Genomic DNA, 13,981 nt, shown 5'->3' with positions numbered 1-13,981 from the left:
AGTGAATAGATCTGGATTTAAAGGCTTTCTGGACTTGTAATTATTTGCATAAAAAGGTGGCAGTTTGACTGTGAAAGTGTAGTTAATGTCTTCTTTTTTTAATTAGAAGGGTTATTGAGACTTTTCCCAGTTCTTCAGTGATACTTTTGTTACTGATCTTTCTATAATGAAATATAACTCTTAACAAGAATTCAGTAATATAAATAATGTAGTAGACATAAAATGCTATCTTTCTCTTATTTTTTTGTGGCTCTAATTGTCCTTTAAAAAAAAGTCAGAAGTTAATGCAATTAAAATAGAGAGCTTCAAGTTCTTTAATTACTGATATTTTTTATAATGCTTCAGAAATTTTGCAGATTTCACATATTATGGAGTCTAAGACAGACCATGATATAAGTCAGAAAATTTCAGTATTAATCAGTATTTGCCTGCACTCATAGGTCATATGAATGGAAATCGTTTCAGCCCAAGTGTTCTCCCCTTCTTGCTTCTTAATTTACAGCTATTTTAACAGTATACTGATGGAGGTAAGACCTGAAGTGGGCTGCCTATAACTGCAGAAATAGTATCGGACTTTAGTCTCTTGAATTGCTCAGTTTATATTAATTCCTCTTTAGGGGAAGATTTAAAAAAATAACTTTTAAAGGTAAGTCTATGTCCTATAATTATAGTGCAGGTGGTGGCCTGGTTTTTGCTTTTCTGTATTGTTATATTTAGAGATGTATGCTTAGGAATGAATGCTTCAGTTAGTGGACCTTTTTTCCTCACTCCCGGGTCTGAATTCTATACTTTTTGCAATCAACATCGACAACAAGGACCTGAATGGACAGAGTAAGTACACACCAACTGTCTCTGACCTCTTAAAGGAGTCTACTCAAAATATGACATCTTTGCTGAAGGAATCTACCCAAGGTGTGAGCAGTCTTCTTCGAGAGATCACAGCATCCTCTGCTGTCTCCATCCTAATGAAACCAGACCAGGAATCTGACCCTTTACCGGTTGTTTCCAGGAATGTCAGTGTTGGTAAGTGGTGAGAATGGTTATCAGAGACTTACTTATGAGGTTAGAATAGAGGGTTTAAAAGCGATAATTGTTCTTCTTTGTAGTGAAAATCAAGGGCATAAATTGTATTAGGATATCCTTGTAAAAAGCTGTGTTAGCCATTGGGTTTATTTTAGAAATATTGTTTCGAAAATCAGTATTTGTAAAAAAAATCTTAGTGGAATGCATGAGCAGTAACTCCCATTTGTTGGAATTGTGCCATTTAATTTTTGCTTACTTGATATTGTCTAGACTTTCTCCTAAAAGTCCTATAATGTGTATGTATGTTAAATATGCATACATGTTACTTTAAAAATAATTGATACTTTTTATTTTTGCATCAATAATTTTCAGATATCTCTGCCCCTTCAAACTTCCCCTTCTATAGATATTATAATTATGCTTTAAGTTTTTTTCTTTGAAAATTTTATGTTCTTCCATTAGATTATTGGATAGGGTGACAATCTAGGATATCACATGATTAGGAATTCCAAACCTGCATGTATGTTGAGTCCTATTCCTGGCATTCTGTGATTCTTAAAACTTAACTGCAGCCAGATTAGAATTTTCAGTAGTGTATTCAAATCATGACCTATGGACCACATAATGTGATAATCTTTCTGATGACTAAACCCCTATTTTCTGATGTTGGAAATATATAATGTTGCCTTTTTTTAAAGTGTAATTTATTCTCTGGTCTTTTTGACTTAGATTTGATGTTAAAAGTCAGAAGATAGAATTTTCTTTACTGAAGATTTTAAAGTATCATCATCATCTTTTTGAATATTGCATGAAACACAAAGCAATGTGACTGATTTTTTTAAAGAAGCACACTAGAATTTATATATACAATTGAGATTTGCTCTAATAGTCCCTTTGGGAGGTACTTCCCTTATTCAAAATGTTTTTTTCCCTTAAAGTGTTTGGGGAACAATTATTTGGGAATTGCCTTAAGAGCCTTTGACATATTTTTTAAAAATGTTTTTAGGAATAACACATCTTTGCCCTTTGGTTTTTGGACTAGATCATGTATCATTTGTAGCTAAATCTAGTGAATAAGGTGGGTCATAAATCTGGAAGATCTGATTTTTGGTAAAAACAAGAATGAGAGCATGCTGTGATGATAATATAATGAACATTTATTTTTCATGCAAAGCTCATAATCTAGTCCAGAAGGTAATCTAAAAGGATGGGTTTCACAAATCTTTTAAGTAATAAAAATATTCTTTTTTTCCTTGTCTTTTTTTTTTACGTTTTTGCAAGGCAAATGGGGTTAAGTGGCTTGCCCAAGGCCACACAGCTAGGTAATTATTAAGTGTCTGAGACCGGATTTGAACCCAGGTGCTCCTGACTCCAAGGCCAGTGTTTTATCCACCACGCCACCTAGCCGCCCCCAAAAATATTCTTTTGATACGTATGCAGTTTCATAGGATGATCATTTTAGAAGACAATACTCATTGGATGTATACTATTAAAAATATCTTATTTTTAAATAGTTATGCCACAATTCAGCCTTGTTGAGCTGATAAATTAATCTTTTAAGAGACTTTTTGGTTCTGAATCATAGATTTTTAAAAATTGTTTTTAAATACATTTTTTAGAACATTTAGGGAATTGCCAAAACCATGGATAAGATAGGGTGGTATTTCAGTTGTCTTAAAGACTTCTTCTTCTAATATATTTTTTCTTTTGACAGATGTAAAATGTAAAAAGGATAGGAAAAAGAAGAAGAAGGTGACCAATATAATTTCATTTGATGATGAGGAAGAAGAGCAAAACTTTGGGGACATTTTTAAGAAGACAAGTGGAACAGGAGAAAGCTCAGAAGAGAATTCAGATCGATCATCAGTTAATATCATGTCTACTTTTGAAAGTTCCTTTGGACAAAATTCTAATGGAAGCCAGAGTAGCAACTCTTGGAAAATTGACTCTGTGTCTTTTAATGGGGAATTTGGATATCAGAAACTGGATGTGAAGAGTATTGATGATGAAGATATTGATGAAAATGAAGATGAAGTTTATGGAAAACCACTTGGGCAAAAAAAATTGGAAGATCATACAGAGGTTTCTGAGAAGTAAGCTTAATTTAATTTAATTTTTTTAACTTAATTTTTTTTGTAAGACAAACGGGGTTAAGTGGCTTGCCCAAGGCCACACAGCTAGGTAATTATTAAGTGTCTGAGACTGGATTTGAACCCAGATACTCCTGACTCCAGGGCCAGTGCTTTATCCACTATGCCACCTAGCCACCCCTAACTTAATTTTTTAATGAAAGGAGTTTCATGTTGAGTAGGTACTTTAGAGTCAGTCTTCATTCTCCAAAGCATTTGGCAGAGATGAGAATCAAGTACTTTCTTTTCTTTGACTGCTTCTCAATTCATCTCAAGTAGAGTTTGATTTAGAGGCCAGGAATTGTCTTGCCTGAGACATTAATACAATGAAAAGAACATATTCTTGGGTTATTATTAAAAAATTAAGGGTGGGTACTTTGACATTCTTGGGAAATGTGTCATTTTTTGCTGTCTTATTTGGGTCAGATTTCTTTAGAAGCAGATGTGATATAATGGAAAGAGCATTAATTTTGGAGTCAGGAGAGTTGTGTTCATATCCTGTTTTTTTCACTTCTTAGCTATATGATTTTGAACAAATCATTTATAATTGCTTTATGCTTCTATTTCCTAATTAGTAAAATGAGGAAAAATACCTTTCTTGTCTATCTAGATGATAGGGCCATTTTTATGAATTAGATTTGTGTGAGGGGTTGTTGTGCTAAGTCACCAGCCTCATTTTCTCCTCCAGAGCCATTTGGGTCCAGTGGCCAGATATAAATCAGGACAACTGGAGATGCTCTGGATATGAGGCAATCAGAGTTAAGTGACATGCCTAACATCACACAGCTAATAAGTGTCTAGTGTCTGAGACTGGATTTGAAACTCCTGTCTTTCTGACTCCAAGCCTAGTATACTATCCATGGTGTACTAAAGATGGTTTTGGAGGAGAAAGTAAGGCTGGTGACTTAGCACAGCATCCCCTCACTCAAATATAATTCATGTGAATTTCATGACATCACTTCTCTGATGTCATGGTTTTCAAGAGTGAAGGATAAAACATGACAGAGTCATTTTTGATTATAAAATGATTCTGTGTTTGGAAAGCATTTTTTTCCATTAGTAAAGAACATTATAAATGCTAATTATTACTATTTAATAGCTTAATTTGCTGTCACTGCTTTATAGGCTAGGAAGGAAACTCAAGGAGAGGTTAGACTTGTATTAAGAAAAGTGTATGGACTAGTACATTTGTAATTTCTCTTCTAGGAATGCATGAGCAGTGGTATTTTGGCATGGGCTTTGTTGCTAACATACCTTTTTTGTTTTGGTGCAAAATGCTGAAGGCTTAGGAATCAGATGTAACTTTGAGTCCTGGTAGGAGTAACATCCCTTTTTTTTCCCCCATTTGGTTAGTTACTATTTTAAGATAATGTACATCATCCTTTTCACTGTATAAACTAGAACATCATAGCACATCATATCCCTAACACAGCAGAATCCCATAAGAGTGCACTTTCTGTGGAGTTCAGAGATCTGGTTTCAATTCTTCAGTCTAGTACTTTTTAGCTTTGTGACCCTTAATATCACTTAACATTTCTGAGCCTTAGTTTTAACATTTGTAACATGGAGATGAAAATACCTGAACTTAAGTACCTCAAGATAATATATAAGAGCAGGGCAGCTAGGTGGTGCAGTGGATAGAGCACTGACCCAGGGGTCAGGAGGACCCGAGTTCAAATCTGACCTCAGGCACTTAATAATTATCTAGCTGTGTGACCTTGGGCAAGTCACTTAACCCCATTGCCTTGCAAAAAACAAACAAAAAAAGCTAATATATAAAAAAATTATTTTTTACTGTAAAGAGTTATGCAAATGTACGTTGCTGTTATTATTTCCATTGTTATTTAAATGGGTTATTTAATTGATTTAATTGAAGTCTTTTATGAAGAGATTTCTCAGTCCTTATAAGAGATTATGCCCACTGTTCTTAAACTAATAGTTTTAGAGTTATTTGGGGTCACTGAGAGTTAAATGAATGCCCAGGTGTAAACAACTAGAAAGTGCCAGATTAGAAACTGTAACTCAGATCTTTCTGACTTCCTGCTAGCTTTTCTCTTCATTAATCTATACTATCTCTCTTTTTTACTATTAAAAATAAAATAAAATAAAAATAAAAAAAAAGAATGGACTGCAAAGCACATTGCCCCATGACTTTACATGTCACATAATAATCATGGAGCCCAGGATTTAGGGTTGAAAGGGATCCCTTTATTTCATAAATCAGAAAACTGAAGTCTTGGGAGATTTAGAGGCTTGCTGAAGGTCACATGGTATTAAAGGTGATATTTGAACCTTGTCCTTCTGACCAAGTTAGTACTCTGATAATTTACTGTATTCTCCTTTCCCCAAAATTTAAGGATATATTTCTGTTTTATTTCAAAGTCCTTGATCTTTTTGTAGTTCTTAATTTGGTTGATTTTGGAACTAACATTTCTATTCTATGGCCTAGAAAAATAGCTTTATCTACAGAATTGTGCATATCATCACAATCATTTGAATTTTTTCCCATCCTTGACCTAGAAGTTCCTTTTGTTACTTCAGTATTATATTAAGAAGAGAGACATTGAAGGATTGAAGAGGGTGAGCCTTAAGTCAAGCTAGTTGGCATTATGATGTGTAGAAATACAAAACAAACAAGCCAATGTGACTTTATATGACCTCAGAGATGACTATAGTGTCAGTAGCCCTTCATCAGGAAAGAAATGTTAACTCTCTTTCTCCAGAGTAATACAAGTAGACCATTTGAAAAGTCCTTCACAACCATCTAGAAAAAGAGCAGGAGAAAAAAATGTAATGGCTTAGCAAGAAGATTTTTGGTCCTCTGATAAACTAACAACCAAGGGATTGGTCCCATAATGTGGATATACTAATCTAAGTTTAGTGGTTTAGTTGCCATACCTAGATGGATTTTTGTAAAAGGACTATACATAGACAGCCTAAATGAAGAAAACATCTTTGAATGTGAGAAATCCTTCTGTGAAGTAGAAATGCTATTAAGATTCATTTTAAAGACTTTAAATTACTGTTTTGCTAAAGGAAAGCAAGTTGTTGGTCAATAATTCAGAATACAGGCACTGTCACCCCTTCCCAATTTATATGTGGGTTACCAGAACATTGGAGATTTTTTTTTCCTTATTGTTTACTGTGCAGGCTTACCTCATAAGTGGTAGGAGTCTACCTGTAACTCACTGCAACAAAAGATTCAAAGTTAGAAAATATTTGTTTAAATGGAGATTCATACTTCCTCAGGTTATTAATATTATCATTATTGTTATTACTATTATAGTCTTTTGAGTTCACATCCCTAAGGTTATGTTGACCAAAGAGAGTAATAATTGCTAAGCTATATCACTATTAGCAGTTCTTAATTGCTCACTTATATGATGTGCTTTGATGAATACCATAGTTAGAAGTTATAAAAAAAAAAAAACATGTTCTATAGGCATTTATAATTATGCATTTTTTTGCATTTGAAATTGTCTCTTCATGTTGCAGAGATATTACATCCTTATTTACCTTTCCAAGAAGCTTGATAGATAGTGTGGTTATCATGCAAACCTTCATTGGAGCTAGGAGATCTGTTTTACATTTGCATTCTTTCACAGTTCTAGGCCCCTGGATGGTAATACTTGCCTTTCACAAATGCACAGCTGGGCTCCCCTGCAGGTGCTTCATGGTGATTCTGATGTCCTTTTTCCTCTCAGTGGAGTGGGATCTTATACCTCAGCAGGTGAGTTATTTCCTGTCTCTTTATTATCTGTAAAGCTTTTGATTCTAAGCAGAGTCATTGTGGTATCACAGTGGAGAACCAGTTTTTTTGAGCAAGGCAGTGGGGTTAAGTGGCTTGCCCAAGGCCACACAGCTAGGTAATTATTAAGTGTCTGAGACTGGATTTGAACCCAGGTACTCCTGACTCCAGGGCTGGTGCTTTATCCACTGCTTCACCTAGCTGCCCCACTAATGTACTTTCAATGCTGTATCTAGAATTTATTTATGGCAGTATTTCTTGTGAATATCTTTTCAAAATGCAAATGAATTTAAGTACACTTTATTTAACAAAAAGATGAACAAACAACAAAAAATAAAATTCAAAGCCATTGTTGCTTTAAAGGAGTTTTACATATAGGCCAGGTAACATTAATGAATTAGACTGTACTGCCCTCCAGTGGTGCATTTGCATCCTTACAGATGGGAATCAAGTTCTAGTATAGTATGGTTTGATATCTGCTGACCATATTTGCTGGTTGCTGGATTACAATCTGTGAACTCCACTATACTCACAATTGACCTTAAATGATTTTTTATTCCTGATGGGGATATGAGAAGTCTCTTGAATGGAAACAATGCACAGCTTAAGGTTAGAGATGTGCTTGGCTACTTCCTTTAATGGACAAGATCAAATCTAAGATTAAATCACTGATATAGGGAATTTACAATGAAGGAATTCCCAGGGCCAATGTAGATTTCTAACTGTTATGTAATTTATAGTTTTAGAGAATTATCTAGGGTGCTGAAAGTTTGAGTGACTTGCTTAGGGTCACACAGTCCATATATATCAGAGGTGAAACTTGAACACAACTCTTCTTCCCCCAGGAGAATTCATTTTCCATCATACTATGAATATAAAAATGAAATTAAGCAAAAAATAAGCCGAACAAAAATAAGTCAACATTTCAATAAAAAGTAGTTGATTATTTGACTACTGTGCTTTTCTTGAAGTTTCTCATCATGACTGTTTTATATTTTTCAGATGCTACCTTAAATAACCTGGAGAATGGCAATGGACCCCAGAGCAACATTCTTACTGGGCCTGAACTTCAATACAGGTTCATGTAAAATTTTCCTTCTTTGGAATTACAATCTTAGTGTAATCATTTGAAGGTGATTTACTTTTCTGAGCTTAAAAACTATATATTCATTTGTCCTCTATGTAAGTGAAAGGATATCTGGATTTCTCTTCCCTCAATTCTCTCGCTCTTGCACTTTTACCCTTCCCTGTCTTGATTACTCTTATTAGAGGTTATTAAATTTTCTTCATTCAAGGAATGTATAAACCTTTTTTTCTGTTGTAAGTCTACATGAAAAAGACATGCTATTCATATAACCCACTTTTGTTTCCAGTTTCTCTCTGAGTAGTATGATGGATATCATTGTAGACAAGTTCAGTACACTGATGGGTAGATTTGGGACAGAAGGGAGTTTGTGAGACCTGTAAATGACTTATTATAGAATAGTATAAATTTGAACATTAATCAGCAGTGACATCTCTTAAGTAAATGGCCTGTTGGCCGTGTATTTGAACAGTTGAATACAGAATTGTGTGTTGGGAAATAAATGTTGGTTCTAATTCCTGAATTTTAATTGATAGATTTTTTTTTTTGGTCCTCAGTTGTCAAACTCCTTTGGTCCATAGTTTCTCCATCAGTACAAACTTTTTGAGGCTTTTCCCTGTAGGAATAGAAAATAGTAATAATAATAATGATGATGGTAGTAGCTAATATTTACATAGCATATATGCTTTAAGAACATTATCTCATTTTAATGTCACAATGTGAGATATAGTGCACATAAAATGTGGCATGTAGTGAAAATAATATTATCACTATTGTACAGATGAGAAAACAAACTTAGCAGGGTTAGGTTGATTTGCTCAAAGTTATATAGCTATTAAATGGCAGAACTGAGGTTTCCAGGGTCATATAGTCCATATATGTCAGTAGTAATCTGATGTAAAAGTCTAGTGATCTTTCTATTATTTGTGATTAAATGAAGTAAAATGGATGAAAAGACTTTGTACTCTAAAGTATTATGATTACCTTCATTAATTCTTAATTCCAAAGATTATTATTTTGTTTAGAACCAAGAGACTTGTTTGTATTTTTTTGACTAATGCCACATTAGGTAGGTGGGTTTCATTAAATATTTTTGTATATCTGAAACTTTCTCCTCAGCTAATATATGCCCCTTGGTATTTGAATAGACTTCCATCTTTTTAATAGTTTTCAAGGTCTAGATTTTGTATTGAATTTAACATTATTCTCTCTTTTAAAAAAATTTAGTGTGGAAGCCAGTCCTCCTGTCCAAGGGAGTCCTTTAAGCAACCTCTTACCTTCCACACCTGTGCCAGAATCAATGACAATCAGTAAGTATCTTTTGAATTATTTATATTGAATTATATATTTCTTTTGGACATGCATAGCCTATTCGTCCCTCCCAAATTGCCTTGTTTTTCTACTTTTTTCTGAGTTTCCATACTTAGTATGAAGTGTATTCATTCAGTCAACAAACATTTTGATCCTATGCTGATTCCTGGGATATAAAAGCAAAAGGGAAACTGCTCTAGTTCTCAAAGAGCTTATTTACATTCCAATATGGGATACAACATATGCATAACTATAGCCATAATACATTCAAGTGTCACTTGCTCTCAGGCAGGACAGGATCAGGAGAGCAAGTGGCACTTGAATGTAGTCTTAAGGAAACTAGCCATTTCAAAAGTTCGAGTGGAGAATGGAGTGCATTCTAGGTTTCAAGTGATAGCTAATGCAAAGAAAGGCATGGGGATGAGAGTGTGGAGTCTTCGTGTGGGACAGTATTGTCTGAATTGCAGAAAGTGTGGTGGGGAGTAATATGTAAAAAGACAGGAAAGGTAGGACTGGATAGGTTGGGAAGTTTTTTTTTTGGTGGGGCAGTGGAATTAAATGACTTGCCCAAGGTCACGCAGCTAGCATATCATGTCTGAGGCTAGATTTGAACTCAGGTCTTCCTGATTTCAGAACTAATACTCTGTCAGAGTGCCCTGCCATCCAGCTGTCCAGATTGTGAAGTTTTAAATGTCAAATGTTAGCGGTGATAGTTATCCTAATAGTATATAAGGAAACAATGCAATTTATGGAATAGGGGTTGCCATGATCAAAATTGTTCTTTAGGAAAATAATTTTGGTGGTTCTAAGGAAAAAGGAATGGGAAGAGGAAATGTTTGAGATGGAGATTAAATGAGCAGCCATTGCTGTGCAATGATGAGAAGAGATTAAAGAAGTTACAAAAGAAGTGAGTAGAGCTTGGGCTAATATGGTAGTTGTCTGAGTGGAGAATAGGGCCCCTATATGAAGAATGTTTTGGAGATAGAAATGACAAGATTTGACAAATATTTGAATATATAGGGTGAGAGTAAAGAATTGAGGATAATACTGAAGTTGTAAACCTGAGAGACTGGAATTGATGTGTAGTGACTGAGAAATTTGGAAGACAGGTGAACTTAAGGGAAAGCTGTTTTAGACATGTTGAATTATCCATAGGACATCCAGTTGGAAATATCTAATAGGCAATTGGTATTGCAAGGATGAAGCTTAGGAGTAGACTGGTTAGATATAATATATCTGGGAATGACCTGCTTAGAGAAGGAGAGCTGATGAGGCCACAAGTGAGGTTATATAGAGAGAAGAGACAAGACAGAACTTTGGAACATCACTGATATGGATGAGTCATCAACAAAGGAAATTGAAAAGCACATTAGACTGTTTGAAGGAGAACCAGGAGAAAAGTGGTCACTAAAAGATCCAGAGAGGAAAGAGTGTCGGGGAAGAAAAGAATGGTCAACAATTGCAAATCCTGAAGAGAGGTCAAGTAGGAAGACCACTGAGAAAAAATGATTTTTTTTAAAAAAAAGATGACATAGGGGCAGCTAGGTGGCGTAGTGGATAAAGCACCAGCCCTGGAGTCAGGAGTACCTGGGTTCAAATCCGGTCTCAGACACTTAATAATTACCTAGCTGTGGCCTTGGGCAAACCACTTAACCCTGTTTGCCTTGCAAAAAAAAAAAAAAAAAAAAACAAACCTTAAAAAAAAAGATGACATGTAATTTTGGACATATCCATTTCATTTGAGGTTTAAAGTCTGCTTACAGGTAGTTAAGAAAAGGAAAGAAAGGAACCAGGGAGGCACCCAGCAGAGGAAACATTTTCAAGTAGGCAGCTCTTCATAAATTTCCTTTCTGTTCTTTGTTAAGTATGAGGCAAATATCTCAGATGCATGGGTTCAGGGATGGGGATGCTGTGGAATGCTTGAAGAGCGGATAGTTTGTCTTTAGTGAGATCCCAACTGAGATGAGTTTGTAGCAAATGCAATCAGCATAGATATGTGACTTCTAGTTTTTTTTAGCAGCATAAACTAAGCTTAGCAGATGTAGGATCTGAGGAGGGAGCAGATTGAGGTTTAGCAAGGTTTTTTTCCCCCTTTGAAGCAGTATCAATATGTATTTTTAAAAACCTAATTAATTTTTTCAATGAACAGAATTATATTTTATCTTGCTTCTACTCCCCCTACTGGGAAAAAAAAAAACCTTTGTAACAAATATGCAGTAATCAACCATAACAGATTTCTACATTGGCTGTATCCAAAAGAATAATGTCTTCATCTGTCTCCTGACTCCATCACCTATCAGGAGATAGGTGGCATATTTCATTATTCATCCTCTCAAAACATAGCCTGTCATTGTGTTAGTGAGTATTCTTAAGTTTTTCAAGGTTATTTGTTTTTGCATTGTTGATGTAGAAACTGTTTTTCTGGTTCTATTCACTTTATTCTTTATCACTTTTATATGTCTTCCCAGATTTCTCTGAAACAGTTCTTCTTGAAATGATGTCTTTATAGTGTCTTATAGCATAATAGCATTCCATTACATTCATGTATCATAATTTGTTCAGACATCCCCTAGTTGATGAGTACCTTCTAGTTTCCATTTCTTTGCCACCCTAAAAAGAGCTAATATAAATACAGGGTACTCTAAGTTTACAAAAAGCACTAAGACTTTTGGAATACCTTGTATTTTTGTACAGAAGGGCTTTTTTTCCTTTTGGTTTGATTTCTTTGGATTATAGGCTTAGTAGTGGTAATGTTGAGTTAGAGGGTGTACACAGTTTAGTAACTTTTTGGGCACAGTTCCAAATTGCTTTCCAGAACAGCTGAATTCAAAGTTCTACCAGTAGTGCATTAATCCTACAGCTTCTCCAGCATTTGTCATTTTCATCAACTTTTCCAGTACAATGGATGTAAGGGTAGAACCTCACAGTTGCTTTAATTTTTTTATTTCTTTAAATATTAGGAAATGGCAAACCATGCCAGTATTTTTGCAAAGAAAACCCCAAATGGGGTCATGAAGATTTGGTCTCAACTGAAATGACTAAACAATACTAAATTATTAGTGATTTGGGATACTTTTTCATAGCATCCTTAAAAAACGGCCTGTGTCTTCATTTTGACCTTTTATTACTTGGAGAATATCTTTTAATTTATTTAATTTGTATCACTTTTAAGGTATAAATTTTGAAAGGGAAGTGGTGAAGCCAGAACTAGGGTGATGGCCTTGCAAGTTCTAGAGAGGTGCAGAGATTATAAGTCATGGAAGGATAAAGATTAGGTCTGGGAAAAGAGTGAGGCACTTGGAGAGATGATTGGAGATTGAGTTCAGATAAAGTATTTTCTTTCATTGTGGTCATGTCTGTGTGGGTGCTGGAAAGATCATGGCATGACCATTCTTGTTTGTAGATAGTTGAGGGACAGTTGTGGAGGAGGCCATGAGAGTTTAGCAAACTGAGAAACTGGAAGATTTGAGTATTTTATTGAGCATGTCTGTTGAACCTATATTTTGAAGTCACATAAAAGGAGAGTACAATTTAAGGCGTGGACGAGATTGTAATTCAGGTTCCTTATCTAATAGTTTCACATTGAGAAATGAGGGAGACTATCCTGAGGACTGGTAGGTAATAATCACTAGGATCTGGGTTATAAATCTGGATGAAGGAAACCTCAGTGTGATGGTGGTAGAGAATGTGGAAGTTGCAGTGGAGTATTCTAATTCTATCCTAGTTATTTGATAGCATGAGAATGAATAGATTCCACCTGAACTGGAAAGGAAGGACTAGGATGCAGGGTCACATGGGAGGAGACAATTTCCAGTGAAAGTGGGAAATTTGAAGGAACATGAGAGGAAGATACCTAAAACAAAGGGAAGTTTATTACTTATAGAGTGGGAATTCCTAGGGACATAGGGGAAGATATTGGAAGATATAAAGTGCCGGGGATGGGGTCAGTGCAGCATATGGGGTTGAAGGATTTGGAGTTATGAGAATCACTGTCTGGAACTAGAGAATGGGTTTTGTTCTTTGGGAATCCTAATATCCTTTCAAATTGCAACTTTCCCTATCAAATTTTCAATATATTGTGGCTTGGTATAAAGATTAAATTAGAATTTTTTGTGAGTTTTTCACTTACATGTGAAGACCAACAGATGACCCAGAAAAACTTTAGAAACTTAGTAATGCATAATATATATATATATATATATATATATATATTATAGAATATCAACTTATTTATTAATTTATTCATTCATTCATTTATTTATTTTAGTTTTTGCAAGGCAATGGGGTTAAGTGGCTTGCTCAAGGCCATACAGCTAGGTAATTATTAAGTGTCTGAGGCTGGATTTGAATTCAGGTACTCCTGACTCCAGGGCCGGTGCTCTATCCACTGCGCCACCTAGCAGCCCCTATATTTATTTTTAATACCATAATAATTTAGACTTCTTCTCTTATATGAAAAGAGGGCCAAAATTTTTTACATGAATTTTTCAGATCACAGGGGCACCATGTGCCTTACCTCCTATGATGTGGAAGGAATAACTTTTCATTTTACACTTGAATAAATTGGGGCTCCTAAGGACAAATGTATTAGCCCAAGGTTGTAAAGTTATTAAGCCATGAAGCCAAGACTCAAACTCAAGTTACTTATCTCTTAGACTTTAGAGAGATTAGAAATCCATTGAATTG

General features: G+C 34.9%; 1 protein-coding gene across 8 annotated transcripts in view; it reads left to right on the top strand.

Moving 5' to 3' along the window:
* SNX29 (sorting nexin 29) overlaps positions 1-13,981 on the top strand; it is a 718,720-nt gene that overhangs the window by 88,081 nt on the left and 616,658 nt on the right. For all 8 annotated transcript variants that reach the window (XM_074196446.1, XM_074196453.1, XM_074196450.1 and 5 more), the window contains 5 exons: positions 777-1,023; positions 2,738-3,116; positions 6,758-6,882; positions 7,903-7,978; positions 9,212-9,294. In XM_074196446.1, coding sequence (XP_074052547.1) covers positions 777-1,023; positions 2,738-3,116; positions 6,758-6,882; positions 7,903-7,978; positions 9,212-9,294 — 910 coding nt within the window. The remainder of the gene's footprint in view (positions 1-776; positions 1,024-2,737; positions 3,117-6,757; positions 6,883-7,902; positions 7,979-9,211; positions 9,295-13,981) is intronic.

This window comes from Macrotis lagotis, chromosome 8, assembly GCF_037893015.1.
Source record: "Macrotis lagotis isolate mMagLag1 chromosome 8, bilby.v1.9.chrom.fasta, whole genome shotgun sequence".
Classification (NCBI taxonomy): Eukaryota; Metazoa; Chordata; class Mammalia; order Peramelemorphia; family Peramelidae; genus Macrotis; species Macrotis lagotis.
The sequence above is the reverse complement of the archived record's forward strand: the minus strand, read 5'-3'. Positions and strand labels throughout refer to the sequence as shown.